The 18,011-nt window shown below is 38.5% G+C and overlaps 1 protein-coding gene across 4 annotated transcripts in view; it reads left to right on the forward strand.

Moving 5' to 3' along the window:
* Positions 1 to 18,011, forward strand: part of sdk1a (sidekick cell adhesion molecule 1a) — an 856,101-nt gene that overhangs the window by 406,373 nt on the left and 431,717 nt on the right. For all 4 annotated transcript variants that reach the window (XM_043711901.1, XM_043711903.1, XM_043711902.1 and 1 more), the window contains exon 5: positions 4,976 to 5,109. In XM_043711901.1, coding sequence (XP_043567836.1) covers positions 4,976 to 5,109 — 134 coding nt within the window. The remainder of the gene's footprint in view (positions 1 to 4,975; positions 5,110 to 18,011) is intronic.

Genomic DNA, 18,011 nt, shown 5'->3' on the forward strand with positions numbered 1-18,011 from the left:
AGCCACCTCAAATCTGAAGAAAGAACACTTAATTTTTCGTTATCTGTTGCTGTAAACTGTGGCTCTGAACCAAGTCACAGAGTTCATAAGTGTGAGTCAGCCATCCTTTGTTTATGCAGGCAAGTGAAAATACCTGGACAAAGTTGGAAGTGGTGCACTGTCTTGATAAGTCAAAGCGATCATCACGGCGGACTCAAGGGAAAGGGACCATTGAATTGCCTTTCTAGTCTTTCTCTCAGTCTGCAATACCTACTTCTTAAAATCTGGAGAAAAGGCAGGATTGTGCACTTGAAAGTTATTAGATCAATGGTGATCTTGTTAAATTGTAGGGTAAACTCAATAGGCTAAATGCTGTATTTCCGTCATGTTTTATGGCCTTATGGTTAGAATTTTACCTAGAAGGGTTATGTGTCGATGGTTCATAATTGTTTATAAGTTGTTAGAATTGTTATTTATTACAAGTACTGTTGTTAAGTACAGAAACCTCCATGCTGATGGTCAAAGACAGGTAAACCAGAGAATTCTGTGTACCTTTTAAAATCGTGCATTTGTTTTAGTAACTACAGGAATAATGGGGCTTGATTTTCAGTGCGCTGTCCAGATTAGGTGTAACAGTACGTTATTTATTGAAGTGGTCTGTTTTCTTCATGAGAAGACGGAATATTACTTTCCACTTCTGACTTCTTGATGTGCAAGTATTTTTTTTTTGCAAACTGAGGCCAGTCCATAGATAATGGACTATAACTCCCTTCTCCTGAATCTCAAAGAGATAGTTGCTGACTTTATCCTTATCCCTGACAGTAGTCTGAGATTAAGCTAGTCTGTCCCCTATTTTCGTATCCCATTTCAACTAGAGATGAGTTTCCTATTTTGCATTCAGGCCATGGTGAAGACTGCCTGTTGCCATTCCAACACATTGTCCAACTTCCTCTCGTCTCAGCTCACTTGTTGCTGAAACCCCAATTCATGCTTGAGTTGCCTCTTGATTCAGTTATTTCAGCATGTTGCTGGTTGGCTCCCCACATTGTATTCTCCAATTTGTCATCTTAAGACAAGGGCCGCCAAGTCCAGATTCTTTATCACAGCTATGCTTGCTGATCTATATTTTCCCAGTTAAGAAATGTCTTGCTTTTACAATTTTTATCTTTGCTCTTAAATTACTCTGCGTCCTAGCTGCTCTCAATTTCTCTCAACTCCTCCAAACTCTCAGTCCTCTGCAAGATATCTGCATCTTTCTCACTGACCTGTTGAGCATCCCCAGTTTTAATTGCTTTACCTTTGCAGGTCACACCTTAAATTGCTTTGGAGATGAAGTTTGAAATTATTTCCCTAGCTCTCTAGGTCATCTTTCTCATTTAAGTTGTGCCTCAAATCCTACTTGTATCATATTTTGTTTTACATAGTGCTTGTGAAATGACTAGGCATTTTATTCATTAAAGCTGCTGTTTAGTTATAAGGCTTTGTAGTGAATTTTCTATGAATTTTATTCTGTGCTGAAAATTGTAATTTTTATTTAATCATATCACGAAGACTAAAATTAAAGTAACCACTGTTGGGTAAAATCAACCTTTTTTTAGATTAGATTACAGTGTGGAAACAGGCCCTTCGGCCCAACAAGTCCACACCGACCCGCCGAAGCGAAACCCACCCATACCCCTACATTTACCCCTTACCTAACACTACGGGCAATTTAGCATGGCCACTTCACCTGACCCTGCACATCTTTGGACTGTGGGAGGAAACCGGAGCACCCGGAGGTAACCCACGTAGACACTGGGAGAATGTGCAAACTCCACACAGTCAGTCGCCTGAGGCGGGAATTGAACCCGGGTTTTAGGCGCTGTGAGGCAGCAGTGCTAACCACTGTGCCACCGTGCCGCCCACAATTCTTTGTTACAATCGCTGTTCTGTTGACTGTTGAAGAATCTAGAAATAATAGGTGCATATATAATATTATGATTATGAGAATAAGGTGTGCCTTATCGTTGAAATTAAGAGGCATTTTTAATTGTATTATGAGTAGATTGGAAAGATAGGCTTGCAGCATGCATGTTGGAAACTTGTGCTTTGAGTATGAAACTCCAGGTCATAACCACAGCTAGAATGAATGAGAGTTAATAGAGGCTCAGTCTGTTTTACAGTTTGTGTCATTCAATGACAAATAAAAGTGGCTAGCCCCTGTAGTCACTTGACATGCAGAATTAGAAAATGTAATAAACATGTGGACTAGAAATTCCATATCTTGTCAACATATACTATGTACACACCAGCTTAAAGGATATTTTCAACAAGGCTGTTTTAAGAAGAATAATATCAGTTTAGTAGCTGAGAAAAATTTCTATCTCCAGTTGCTGTCAGTTTCTAATTTGTTGCAGAGTTCTCTGGCTTCAGTTGTTAACTGGCTTACTGTCATTTTCAGTTTTGTACCTGTATCTGAATATTCATGTGTATGTAGGTTCTTGGAATGTTGCTCACAAGTTTTGCTTATTTGAAATTTATGACAGATGTTTCAGTTCATTTTTACACAAAGACTTGCATTGATTTTGTTAGGTTTGTAAAATTCACTGTAAAACAAAACATTAAGTGAAAATAAAACTTCTCCTTGCCAAAGTTTTTCTTAACAGGGTACCAATTTGTCTTTTCTGCACTTTTTAAATTCGCTAAATAGCTTTAATCTCAAGACACCATAATCTAAATATTTCAAAGACAGGGTCACAGAAGATAAAATTTAGCTGCCATGCTAATCCTTTATTACATGTTAACAATGGTGTGTTGTTAACTGTGAGATACTAAACTAAACTTTAATCAAAGGCTCCAGATATGGAGAAGATTAAGAAAAGTGACCAAATATTTTAGGATCATGGATTCTAAGTTTAAGGCGATGCACTGAGAAATAACATTTGTTTAAATGTAGAAAAAAAATCAAGTTATAAACAAAAAATTTAAAAAGCTGAGAAATGTAGGTCATTTAGACAATAGGTGCAGGAGTAGGCCATTCAGCCCTTCGAGCCTGCACCACCATTCATTATGCTCATGGCTGATCATCCTCAATCAGTATCCTGTTCCTGCCTTATCTCCATAACCCTTGATTCCACTAACCTTGAGAGCTCTATCCAACTCTTTCTTAAACAAATCCAGAGACTGGGCCTCCACTGCCTCCTGAGGCAGAGCATTCCACACACCCACCATTCTCTGGGTGAAGAAGTTTCTCCTCAACTCTGTCCTAAATGGCCTACCTCTTATTTTTAAGCTGTGTCCTCTGGTTCAGGACTCACCCATCAGCAGAAAAATGTTTCCTGCTTCCAGGGTGTCCAATCCTTTAATAATCTTAGACATTTCAATCAGATCCCCTCTCAGTCTTCTAAACTCAAGGGTATACAAGCCCAGTCACTCCAATCTTTCAACATAAGATAGTCCTGCCATTCCAGGAATTGACCTCGTGAACCTACGCTGCACTCCCTCAATAGCCAGAATGTCCTTCCTCAAATTTGGAGACCAGAACTGCACACAATATTCCAGGTGCAGTCTCACCAGGGCCCTGTATAGCTGCAGAAGAACCTCTTTGCTTCTATACTCAATCCCTCTTGTTATGAAGGCCAGCATGCTATTAGCTTTCTTCAGTACCTGCTGTACCTCCATGCTTGCCTTCATTGACTGGTGTACAAGAACACCCAAATCTCTTTGTACTGCCCCTTTACCTAACTTGACTCCATTTAGGTAGTAATCTGCCTTCCTGTTCTTGCCACCCAAGTGGATAACCATACATTTATCCACATTAAATTGCATCTGCCGTGCATCTGTCCACTCACCTAACCTGGTAAAAATAATGACTGCAGATGCTGGAAACCAGATTCTGGATTAGTGGTGCTGGAAGAGCACAGCAGTTCAGGCAGCATCCAAGGAGCTTCAAAATCGACGTTTCGGGCAAAAGCCCTTCATCACTCACCTAACCTGTCCAGGTCATCCTGTAATCTCCTAACATCCTCCTCACATTTCACCCTGCCACCCAGCTTTTCATAAAGTGCAGTGAGAAAAAACAGTCAGCTCATATAGCTCATATTTGCTTTGAGATCCAAATGTTTTCTGATCACAATGTATCATGAATGATTCTTCAGTGCTTTCAGAAGTGTTTGTAGACATTTAGCAATTACCTCTTACATTAAGTAATTCAGAGAGGCAAGTTCTAAACTAACTAACATGAGCTGACATTGTACTCATCAGAGTTGTAATTCAATAAGCACTCACGAAATTGTTCGCCTATAACTTAACCCTGGCACATATAACATTTTCAAGATTGTAAATGCATGCTTGTAATGTTCTTCTGTTTTTCTCAGTGAGCGAAGTTCTTTTCACAGTTAGTATATTCACATTGATTATGAATCATTAATTTCAGGAGACATGACATGTCTTTGTTTTACCTGTTCATATACTTTTAACGTAAGTATCCTTTTCACGCAGCAGGTAGAATGCATGCCTTTGCGTAAGGAATAAATTTATTCTCACATAAGTGATTTCAAAAATATCTAGATGTAACTTCAGGGCAATAAGAATGTACTTACTGGACGTGCTATCTTTTAGGTAATACTATAAACCAAGGTTCTGCTATTTATTTGTGTAGAGTTCAATGGTTCGATGGCATGTTTCCAAAGAAGAGTAGGATATGCACCTAATGTTATGACCGTTCATCTCTTACAGCTTAAAAACAGATTAACTGGCCTCTTAGGTCACTAAGCATCCTCTGCAATGCTGTGGTGCAGAAAAGTTATAATGCTTGGCTGCACAGCAATGAAAATGAAGGACTTTGGGATGAATTGATTTTTGAAAAATTGGCTACTTTTAAGTGATTATTGAAGGACTTTTCAGTACTCAAACTCCCAGCATTAGACTTTGTCAGCTACTTTTGTTGCATGTTTCTAATGATTAGTCGACATAAGATTTGGCTAGGAGAACTCATTTTTTTTTTGTTTGTTAACAGAGCTATAACTCTCAACAATCAGCTGGTGGTGCTTTCAGCAACTGCAGCAGATGCAGGAAAATACTATGTTCAAGCAGTCAACGAAAAGAATGGGGAAAACAAGACCAGTCCATTTATCTACCTGAGCATTGCAAGTAAGTGTGAAAACTAAATGAATTGTACTCGTGTTCAGGAAGAACAGGGGTTTCCAAAAGGGCAGTATTGCCTTCAACAAGGGACTTACAACATTATGGATTTATTTTTCACACAATGAAGTAAGATCTTTTTTCATTTCCATTCTTATTCAAGACAGCATCAAGAGTGAAATCAACTATAATTTTAATTGTGTTACAATAAGGTTTGGAAGTACGAAAATATTATGTAGAGCTTGCTGAAGAATATGATGAAACAAATTATTTTGCAATCTATTGGCATAACATGGAAAGAGAAGATCAGTGAACAAAATTGTTCCTGTGTATGAATATGCTTACATTTTTGAATCCTGGATTGTTTGAAGCTTTCCTGTAATGTTTGAGTCCACAATGCTGTGGGTGGTACTACTTGTACTTCTTGAGATGGAGAATGTGCTGGAGTCGAACATATTTTTCACATCAACCTGGTCAGGGATGTCATTACACACCTCTGGAGCAGGTGGGACTTGAACCCAGGCCTGAAAAATGTGTTGCTGGAAAAACGCAGCAGCTCAGGCAGCATCCAAGGAGCAGGAGAATCAACGTTTCGGTCATAACCCCTTCTTCCGGAATCTGGTATGAATTGGGGGCACTATCATTGCAGCACAAGAGTCTCTTGTAATGAAATCAATTTTTTTTAATTTAACCTGTTCAGAAATGTTATTACAGACCTCTGGACCTGGTGGCACTTGAATCCGGGTCTCTTGGTTCAGGGATAGGGACACTACCTCTGGGCCACAAGAGAGCCGGTGCTGGAATCGATCAGTCTGCCCTTCAATTGTTAACAGGAGATTGCTCAGATAATAAGCCCATTTGTGTAAGTGGATGGGTTTTGAATAGAAACCATTCTCTATTGCTTACGGGAGTGGCATGTTCTCATCCATCCTGCTCCCTCCCTTCCCTGCTTCCAGAACAACATTGTGGACGTTTCTCCTAGTTGGGCATAGCAAGCCACAGAATCTCTCAACTCTCGATTCTGGGGTGAAAGTCCGTCCTTACGTGTGAATCCACAACTTGTCCCATCAGCCTTCTAGGAAAAGAAAATTCTTGACATTAAACTTCTGATTTACTTTCTATGCCTGTTCCCTTCTACTTCATAAACAGTCACGTTTAACATTGGCTAACTGTTCATTTGGTTATTTTGATTCCTTTTCGTTCTCTATATGGTAACATCTGACTTCTCCTTGAAACGTTATTTTGGGATGGCTGAGGCCGATTACAAAAATGTGAGCAGTTCTGAGCAGGAAACTATCTCCCAATGGGTTGGGAATTTGAATTCCAGCATGTGGTCACTCTGAATGTTTAACTACATTCTTTAGCGGAATCTAGCTAATTTGTTCAAATTAATTGTCCTTGCTAAAACTGCTCAAGCCATATTAAGTCTAACCCATTAGGAGTGGCATAGCTTTGCGATTTAAATTGTAATTCACTTTGTTAAATTGAGATTGAAAGGTAAGCAGTGTTTTTTTAATGTAGTTTGGAATTTATTTCACTGTTTATACATACATACATCGTAGTTCTGACAGATTCTTGAGCTACCATTTGGAGTGTTGTATAAAAATCACAATCTCAATGCATTAAGTTTCTGATATTGCAAAATCTAAAGGAGCTGAAATAAGTTACAGGTGGTTCTTGTTGCTTGTTTGCTTCTTGTATTACCCTAACGATCATGTTGACTTGCACTGTATCAGTTCATAAACTGAAGGCTATGTCTCTCATTCTAGATTTATTTCCCTGATGTCTTGGGGAAAATGGAACAAGTACATAAAAGAGTAGTTTAAAAGAAAATAAACAAAGTGATTAAGAATAATTTTTAAAAAATATTCTGAACTTTCTCAGAAGGGAGAGGAAATGTTTGGATCTTAATTATCGTTGATAGGTTGCTTAAATGTCAATTTATTATTTAGTAAGTGAAAATTTCTGGAGTCAGCAGTCACTTCCTTAAAGTTTAAAGTCTGCCACTTAGTTTGTACAGGGCACAGTCATCAGTAATGTGCAGCATTGTTTGTGTCTCGTAAGTGCATAAGGGGTTTGTACTGTGGCTCAGCACTAAAGATCGTTACAAAAGGCTCTGGCTTGTCCTAAGCCTGTTTCCTTTGGACCACTCTCTCACCATGCTATTCAAAGCATGTTATTTGACATATGGGATTTGTTGCAAAGAAGACGTTAGTCATGTCCTGTATTTCCGATTCCTTTATCCAAAGCATGCATGCTGGTAGATTTTTCTCAAGAAATGTGTTACAAATGGAGTGGTGAGATAGAAGGTGGGCAGTGGATGGAGTGAATATGTCTCTATGGGGATGTATGTATGAATGACTTCAGTCAGCTTGTCAGTTTTCATCAATCAAATGACGGAGTGAAATTTATAAGGAGAGGAAGCCAAGGGAGGGATGTTGAGCAGAGGGTTCCAGTTACAACGCACATTGTGACATTCAGTTGGGAGTCAATAAGATGTATGTGAGATGACCTATGCCTGACAGATACACTGTATTCTATTGAGGCTTTTGGTAGGGCAAGGGCTGATGTCCAGAATCAGTCCCATTTAGATCTGCAAGTTTGATTGAAGTTTGTTTCCTTCAGATGTCCTCAGAAGAACGGAATCTCATCTAAAATCATTCCCAAATAGATTAGCTTCTAACCATCTGTATAGGTATGCAGATCTTTCAGCATTGATGTTGGGGAGGTGGAGTACAATGGAAATGATTTCAGAGATCTAGCTTAAAGTGGTGCTGGAAAAGCACCGGAGGTCAGGCAGCATCCGAGGAGCAGGAAAATCGACGTTTCGGGCAAAAGCCCTTCATCAGGAATAGAGATTTCAGAGGTATTTAGTGTGAAGTGTGTTATGCGGTATAGTCCGTAAGCTTTGTAATGCCTCTGTTAAGGACTTTGTTCAGTGTATAAAGGATAGGAGTTTGGATGGTGCAAAAAATGTCCTGAGCATAGATGAAGCTGAGATCTGGTTGTTGGCAGGTTGCACTAAGCCTGTGGTAGTCCATTGGACAGTTTTCTCTGTGCACATCAGCAAATTAAAACGTGGGTATATGTGGCTCAATGCTTTTGCATCATCCAATCTCGTACTGGTCACCAGAGGTAAAGCATTTGAAACAGTCAAATACAGTCAGCTCAGTGATAAAATATGGGAATAACTCTGATTAGAAAGCAATCAAAAGGGATTCAGTAAGATTGTGTTCTCTCACTGGACTCTGCATATATAGTGATCACATTCTCAGAATAGATGGATTTTATAAAGTTGGGAGGAAGATTCATCAGCATCCACTATGTCAGTGACATTGTACTTACAGCAATAACTGAAGGCTTCCAAAAATTAATTAACAATTGTGAATGAAAATGGTAGTTTTAGATTGCCACTCAGATTCAAGTATGCACATACCATGGTAAGATACAAAGGAAAAAAGACATTACGGTGTGCAGCATTGCAATAAATCAAGTTAGAATAGTCAATCAAGTCATTTTTAAAATTCAATTATAGGATTAGGGTGACTCTGGCTAGGCCAACATTTATTGTTCATCCTTAATTAATTCCACTATCTAAGAAACACGGTAAAATCCAATATCAAATGTAGTGTTTAAAATCAGAAATGATTTGACAAGTCAAAAGTGTTCTTACTAAATTAAGCAACATTATAAGAAAACATCAACCTGAATCTTGAAATGAGATTCTGTTATGTCTGGTTGGTAATGAATTATGGATGTGTTGCTTGGAGCATTGGGAAAGAGGAAGAAACGAAAATCAATAACTTTGCAATGTGATGCTTAAAGATCCTAAGGGTAATCTGAGTGGAGAAAAGGACTGACTAACAAGTACTGAGTGAAACTGGGAGAACAAAAGTATGTTCAAATAATACCAAAAAAAGACAAATAGAATTCTTTGGGAATGTTACTCAGTGGAGGGATTGGAGCACCTAATCAGTGCTCGAAGGGTAAGAGGGTGACAGTGAAGGAAGTAGCTAGACAAAAGATTGACTTAACCAGAATTTCAACAATTAAGTCATTCACATTTATTATGTTCAGAAAGCTCAGAAAACTTCAGTCTCATACACTTAGATGTTGATGGCATGGGATATTTGACACCGAAATAGACTTGTGCAGTCCATGCCAATGTTAATGCTCCATACAAGTAAACCATATGATCATTCCCATCTAAATGTTTACCAATTTGGTTTGTTTGGACCTCCTGATATTTTAAATTCAGTAGTCCTGATATTATTGTTAGCACTGAAAGTATGAATTTTCTATAAGAAACAAGCTTTGATTATGGTCTGTATGGCTGATTTCAGTGGGAGAGAGTTATGCTAATACCTAAGTGATTGGAAAACGATACTGCAGCTTTGACTACTACTGATTATAGAAGCATACTGTAAAAGGATTGCTGCAAGGGAAAGAAAGGAAGTGTTTTACTGTTGTAGCATTTGGTAACATGAGCAGATGTTAAGATGAAATGGTTTTGGCCAGAAACAGAGTGTGATATGAATATTTGATATTATTTTCAAATACGCAGAAGCATGAAGGAATGGGGATCAAAAGGGTGCCCTCTGGAGATCTGCCACTAATTATCATGATCAGAAGTTGGTAAACTGATAACCACTTTGCTGTGGAAGTTCTTCATATTTCCAATAAAATCAGTAAATCTTTCAAGATCAAAGTGTTTTAATGTGGCTAATGAGGGCACATCTTTTGCATTGTGGCCATTACTGTCTTGAGTTTATAAGACTGATAGGCATATATTTGCATACTATCTTTCATAACCTCAGGGTATCCCAAAGTAAACTAGTTTAACTTAGGTGAAGAAATGGCATCAGTCCTCGACCAGAAATGTTGAACGAAACCCTGAAAAGGGTACTTAGACCTGAGTAGTTTAAGCACGTTTATACTAATAGATCCAGAAAGAAGCTGTTTGCAGTATCAGTTTAAAAATTGATGTAATGAATGACTTAAACATACCAAGGTGTTAGGTAAGTGACTCTGTTGAAAGTATTGTATGAGTAGGGTTTTGGATACTGTACCGGGGTGTGAATTGGATAGATATAAAAGATATTTGTTTCTTTTCAATCCACGCGGTGGTGTTTTGGGATTAATGGGAGTAGTTTTATTGTGTGGTTAAAGATCTTTGAGTTTAGATTCAAAGTAAATGATTTGGTTTATTCTATTTTATCTTCGACTCTTTCATAGCAGACATCTGTTTTATCATCAAAGAAAAATCTGCAGCATTCTGTGCTTTTGTTTCAATGATCTACTACTTCATTAAAACCAAACAAATCAAACTATGCTTTATCAAGCCAGTTAACACAAACACAATTCTTTAAATGCAAATTCACCCCATAGACTTATGTGTGTGTGTGTGTGTGTGTCTGGATCTGACTTGTCTGGTAATAATATCAGTTAGAATCATAAGATTTGCCTCTCATGTTTCATTCTCAGGACAAAGTTAAAAATTACACAACACCAGGCTATAGTCCAACAGGTTTATTTGGAAGCACTAGCTTTCGGAGCGCTGCTGCTTTGTCAGGTAGGTGTGTAACAGAATAATAAGACACAGAATTTATTGCAAAAGATTACAGTGTCATGCAACTGAAATGATAAATTGAACAAATGTAAATTGCTGTTAAGTCTTTCATCTTTTCGAATGGGTTATAGGTTTCAGTTCATTAATATGTAAATCCCAGAACTTCTTTTAAGTCACATTCTTGAGATAGCTTAAGGTTTTCTTAAAAAAAAAGGTGACATCTCAGCTCAGACAATGCATTAAAGGTGTGAGGTTAGAGTCTGCCTGTGTCCCAATCTTGAGTCAGACTGGTTCTATTTCCAAAGTAGGAATTTATCAAATATTACATGGAGCCTGCAGATTGTGTGCTTTTTGAACAAAATAGAATGTATTTGCAAACACAATTCTTTAAATGCAAATTCACCCCATAGACTTGTGTGTGTGTGTGTGTGTGTGTGTGTGTGTCAGAGTGTATATACTGTAGTGGGGTCACCTGTTGTGTGCCGTGAGCCCAAGGTCCTGTCTAACTGCCTGCATTGCATTGGAGTTCTCAGGAACCAAGCAATATTGTTGGGAATTATTCTAAAATGATTGGAATATCAGGAAACCTCTAACAATCTTAGAAACTCCTGAATTCAAACTCCTTTCTTTGATACTGGACTAAATATTAAAAGTTGTAATTCGTTAAGGATGTTGCTTAGGTTGGGGGCAGTTGGGAGTGTGCAGAGGCATCATTGACTGGTGGATTCCCCATGGCAACCCATTTAGCAATTTCAATCCTCTTGCCAACCAATCAGTGCAAACAGTGGAGTGCCACATATTGATGAGATTACTCAAGATTTTTTGTTTGATTTTCAGTGAATACTTATTTATTGTACTGGGTTTAATTGGAACTATCCTGTGTAAAAATTTTCAATTTCTTACATTGCTGAAATGGCAAGATTACATTCCATTTGAGGTGAAAAGAAGATGAAAAATAGTCCATGTATCAATGTGGAAATCTATTTATTAAATCATATAATCAGTGAGGATGCTTGATTTGCTTCCCTGCAGTCTCTAAATGTTGTATAAAATTTCTGTGACAAACATGTTATGGAAAATGTATTGTAAGATATCAATATTTGTAATTAAATGTTTATTGTACAAATAAGCAACTCATACACAAAGATCAATTCCTCATAATGATATTTCCTTATTGATTGCCTCTTTCATTAAAAATAAATTGGAAAAAGGCAGTGTAGTAAAGAAAATAAGACACACTTATGGTGGATTTAAAGAGCACTGAATGCTTGACATAATCTTGTTTGTTTTTCGATCCTGCAATCTATGGGATAGATTCTTAACATACTACTTGCTATATAGAATTATTGGTGCATTCAACTGAACTTGGTTTTTCCTCGGGCTGCTTAACGTTATACTCAGTCACTGGCTCTCAATGAACCTTTACAATTCAACTCTGTTACCTGTGTTGAGATCACAATTGCAGTCCAAATGGGATGAAATAAAGCAACATTGAGTAGGTTTGAGTGAACAAGTGCTACTTAGTAGAACTGGTGATCGCATTTACCATAACTTCACAATTATGTGGAATTGGCAGTTGGCTGGATTGGGCTTGCTCTGATTTTAATGGACAAAACAAAACTGGGCAGATATTTCTGTTGTAGCTATGCTGAAACAGCTCAACAAGGACATAGTTAGTTGTGGAGCACAAATCTTCATAACTACAATTGGAATGGTCGCATAGCTTTTTCAGTACCATTGGCCATTTCTTGATATCCTATGAACTGAATTGAATTCTGTAAATATTGCTACCGGCAATGAAAAGGATCTTAGGAGGAAGCCAAGATGAATGGTTCTCTTGGCATTTCTGCCTGAAATGATTGCTCTGTCAATACTGAGGATGGGGATGTTTTTCGGGTATCCTTTCATTCTTTATTTGGGGCAGATTTGACAGGATTGCACAACTTTGATCTAATCCATGTTTTGTGGGATCTCTTAGCTCTCTCTATGGTATATTGCTTCAATTCTTTAGCATGTAGGTCATCCTGGTGTAACTTCAAGTTGACAAACATATTTAGCCTTAGGTGTGACATGTTCTTCCCTATACCTCATTGAGTCCAAGTTGGTCCTTGTCTTTTTTAGTAATCATGGAGTAAGAAATGTGTTGCATTTGAGGTGACAGATAGTGGCAGAATATAATACTGCAGCTGTTGACACAGAACATCTTGAGGATAACAGGTTTTAAGCTGCTGGGTATCTTCTGAATCAATCCAATTTCCCACAGTGATAGTGCAACACAAAATAGTGGTATAAGTGTGAAAACAAGACTTGATCTTGATGACAGCAGTGTAGCAGACACTGCTATCAACATCTTCGGGACACATGCATATACAATAGATGAATTAGTAAGGATAAGGTCAAACAGCTTTTTCCCTCTTTCATCAACCCAATTTGACAGAAATATGTTCTTCAAGCCTCGTCCAGCTTGATTGGGAATTGTATCACCAAGCTGCTATTGATGATGGATGTTGCAGTTATTGTGATCGAGTGGCCTCAATTGTTATGGGTAAGTGCTCACTTGATGTTGGCAACCAAGTCAGATCCCTGACTGCAGCCTGGCTGAATAGATTATAAATCTTCAATTGTTCTACTGAAAAGATCTTTTACTAAAATATAAGTGCACAGTGTTGCAGTCTTTGTTTTGAAAATGAACAGTAGAAATGAAGATAACCAAGGGAAACACCATTATATTCCTTTATAATACGGATTCAAAAAGTTTTAAACATGTGTAGAAATGACCGATGCAGAATTAGTACACCCTTGTACATCTTACACCTTCGTCTACAAATGAATTGCAATTTTAAGAATATCTAGTCCTTTACCTCAAGCACAGTCCAGTCCAGCTCGTTCCTAAGAGAGAGAGTTTTTTGTTTTAATATTTTGATGATCTTGAAATCATTAGAATTGTAACACTCATGCTGGCACTAGAGATAACTCTGTTTTTATTGTTGTTATGCTCCTGACTGAATTTCTTTCCAGTGCTATAGTATCCTTGCCACTGTTTCTTTTAAGCTTCAAAAACTTAAATTCACTTCTTTTCTACTGACTATATCCCCAAAACTTTGTTTTCATCACTTTAAACTCCTTTCCTTCAGAACATAGCTTAGTATGTTACTTTGTCAAAAGATTCTCAGCACCTCAAACTTTGATGCATGCTTCTTTCTCAAACAACTTCCAAGCACTGACTGAGTCAACATGGAAATGTCTCTGCCGAAGTCCATTCGGTGGTCTCCTAGGAGCTCTGGTTAACTTTCTCTTGCTTGGAATTACAGGTATTGTTTTTGTTTCACTTTCCTTAAATGCCAAATTTTAATTCCCAAGTGTTCAGATAAACCCACATATCCAGTTGAGAATTCCAAGGAGTCAAACTAATGGAAAGTTATACCAAGATACATTTTATATCAATCTCAGTTTCATCACAGTATCCAACCAGTGTACATTCTGTGCCCTTGGTACTTTCAGTGTTTATTGAAGTGGGGTTCAACAAAAGAAAATACTAATTTATCAGTTGAGCGAGGTCAGCAAATGACAATCAGGAGCATGTTTCTGTGCCTGTCTTGAACTATGTGCTGTGAGGCTACTTGAACTGCAGTTTGGAAACTACTTGAGGAATTCCTGGGCCACTACCTACAGTAAAACATAGGAAATAGAAGCAGGAATGAACAATACAGCACCTCATGTCTGCTTTACCATGCAATATGATCATAACTAATCTTCTACATCAACTCTACTTTCATGCCATATCCCATATGCCATCATTTCCTGAGAACTGTGTCAAATCTCTTTAGGATCTTGTATATTTTAATAAGATCCCTCTCATTCTGCCAAAGACCGGGGGGTATAGACCAAATTTTATCAATCTTTCCTTCTTGGCAGTCCTCTCATCACAAGAAGCAATCAACTGAATCTTTGCTGAACTATGTCCAAGCTAAATATCTATTTACTAAACATGTAGACGAAAACTGAGTTGCAGTAGTTCAGATGTGGACTTAGCCAAGTCCTAAAAAATTGTAGCAAGATCCTTGCTCTTGTCCTTTAGTTCCTTTGCAATAAAAGCCAGCAATTATACATCTTAAATATTTGCTGTATCTGTGTGTTAAGATTCTGTGCTATTCTGACCATATACCACTATACTATCACCCTAAATTGAATAAAATATATTAAGAGACGAAGGTGTAAGACCCTTAAGCATTGACTGTATGATTGTCAAACTGTTGCTTGGTGTGGTAGTGATGATCAATCTGAGTGCACCTGTATGTACTGACGAGGACTTTAAACATTTACTTGAGCAGCTTTATAGCCTCTCTTTCTTACTATGTTTTCAGCATATTGCCTTTGGTTTGTACTATTCATTTGTCTCAACATTCTGAGCAGCATTTTTCCCAGTTGTTTACAATGTTGGTAGTTGTCAGGAAAATACTGACAGTGGCAAAATCTGAACCTGCTAGTGACTGAGAAAAACAAGTAATACAGTGGACAAAAAGGAACCTTGATGACCATACGGAGGTTCAAGTCATTGTTCAGAATAACAGTTAAAAGACTGTAAGCATTTGCTTGCGTAGTATAATCATGTAAATATGCTTCATTGGTGATTGGAAATTGTAATTAAGTAAGCATACAGATGCTGTAATTGATTAAATACAATACTGTGAGACAAATTAAGTAATCAGAATGACTAGTTATAATTGGATAGTTATAACCATAAGACAAGTACATACTTTTAATAACTATATATAAACTGCTGTTACGATAAAGTATAAAAATCAATGTGATGTATTTTTCGGGGAATCCATTTGGCACATGGTAAAAATGTCTCCCCTACATATGCTTGAATAAAGACCAGTGTAAAGAATTACCCAGTGTTGTCTGGTCAGTCATGGGAATTAGAGAGTTGGATAACTGAAGGTTGTTATAAATGTAATACTCAGCAACAATGTACTCATTCAGATAAATTCAGCGGTCCCAGCTGTCCCAAATGTGCGAGTCAGAAACAGGAGCTAGAATTTGTCTAAGGTAGCAGATTTTCTACAGGACCAAAAATTGGCAGGTTTGAAGGAAGAGGAAACAATCCCCCTTGGCTTAATGATGGAACTTGTGACCAATGTCTTTCGAGCAGCAGCTCATTAAGTCATGCCCTATTCAGATTAGCAAGCCACTCCCTTGAATTGCTAGGCCATATAGGGTGCTGGCAACTTCGGAACATCAGCTGCACCAAAATGTAAGACCTGCGGCTTACATTTGATTAACAAAAGAATTACAGGCCTGTGTGTTGTAGAAGTATATTGTACAAGAAATCCCTTCTGGGAAACAGTCAGGGCACGGGAACTGCCTCTCTTATCCATGGCCCAATCTCTGTAATGAAACCTTCTCACTGGGCTGCAGTGTGAAGTCACCCCTATTCAGTTGATGACTTCTCATATAGTGGGGGTAAGCAAAATCATGACAACACTATTAAATGTTCCTTTATTGAATCATTGCTATGTAAATTGGCAGCCCACTTCTCGTCCCCTTGCCAGTAAAATGTCTTTGTGTCATTACTCCATTGAGACTCCCAGAATCTCATTCTCCTTCCTTGGGGCTGGTAAAGTCCTGTCCTAGGTAGATGACAGGGCAACCTCGATTATCTGAATGACACAGGTGGGGAGTATTTTGTTTGGATAATCAAATGTTCAGATAACACAGTTTGTCCAAGCACGGGACCTTGAGATCTTGTTCGGATAATCCAAACTTCGAATAATCAGTGTTCACATATCACACCCGGAATGAGACACAGCCCAAATGAGTCTATAGTTCATTTTGGAGCAGTGTGGACATAGAACTAGTAAATCTATCTTTTCTTCCTACATTTTAAAATTCAGAAGTCTATTTGAAAGCTTAACAAGGTAGCTCATTTGGCTGACTAAGGAACAGTTATCAGTTAATAACCTGAAATCTGAGTTAGGCCTTTTTTTATTGATTCATGGGATATGAACATCACTGGCTTATCACTGGCAATCACTAATTGCCCTTGAGAATGTGGTGAACTGCCTTCTTGAACCACTGCAGTCTACCTGGTTGACCCAAAATGCCCTTAGGGAGGGAGTTCCAGGATTTTGACCCAGCAAAAGAGAAGGAATAGCAGTATGTTTCCAAGACAGCATGATGAGTGGCTTGGAAGGGAACTTGGAGATGATGATGTTCCTATGTATTGGCTGGCCTTGTCCTTATCGATAGAAATGGTTGTGGGTTTGAAAGATCTTATGATGAAGGGAAGGTCATCGATGAAGCAGCTGAAGATGGTTGGCCTCAAAACCACCCTGCGGAACTCCTTCGGAGGTGTCCTGGAGCTAAGATAATTGACCTCCTACAGTGTGACTATTTTTCCATGTGCCAGGCATGACTCCAATTAGCGAACAGTTTGCCCCTGATACCCGTAGATTACTGTTTTGCTAGGGCTCCTTGATGCCACACTCGGCCGAGGGCTGTCACTGTCACCTCACCTCTGAAATTCAGCTCTTTTGTCCATGGTGCAACCCAAACTGAATGTCACTGAGCAGGTGTTGCTTAATAGCACTGTTGATGACACCATCCATCACTGAACTAATGGTCAAGTGCAGACTTAAGGGTGGTAATTGGCTGTGTTGGATTTGTCCTGCTTTTTATGAACAGTACATACATGGACAGTTTTCTACATTGTCAGGTAGATGCCAGTGTCGTAACTGTCCTGGAACAGCTTGGCTAAGGGAGCAACAAATTCTGTAGCACAAGTCTTTAATACCACTGCAGAAATGTTATTGGGGCCCATAGCTTTTGCAGTATCCACTGCCTCTAATTGTTTTTTGTTATCATGAGGAGTGAATCAAATTGACTGAAGAATAGTATCTGTGATGCTGGAGACCTCTGGAGGAGGCTGAGATGGATCATCTACTCAGCACATTTGGCTGAAGATTGCTGCGAATACTTCAGCCTTAACTTTTGTTCCATCATTGAGGATGAAGATATTTGTGGAGCCTCCTAGCCTCCTCTTCCAGTGAACTGTTTCATTGTCCACTACTATGTTTGGCAGGATGTGGCAGAACTACAGAGCTTAGGTCTGATCCATTGGTTGTGAGATTGCTTAACTCTGTTTATTGTGCTTCCTTTGCTGTTTGAGGAGAAAGTGAGGTCTGCAGATGCTGGAGATCAGAGATGGAAATGTGTTGCTGGAAAAGCGCAGCAGGTCAGGCAGCATCTAGGGAACAGGAGAATCGACGTTTCGGGCATTAGCCCTTCTTCAGGATTGAGGAAAGTTGGTCCAGCAGGCTAACGTCGATTCTCCTGTTCC

Source organism: Chiloscyllium plagiosum, chromosome 21 (assembly GCF_004010195.1).
Source record: "Chiloscyllium plagiosum isolate BGI_BamShark_2017 chromosome 21, ASM401019v2, whole genome shotgun sequence".
Taxonomy (NCBI): Eukaryota; Metazoa; Chordata; class Chondrichthyes; order Orectolobiformes; family Hemiscylliidae; genus Chiloscyllium; species Chiloscyllium plagiosum.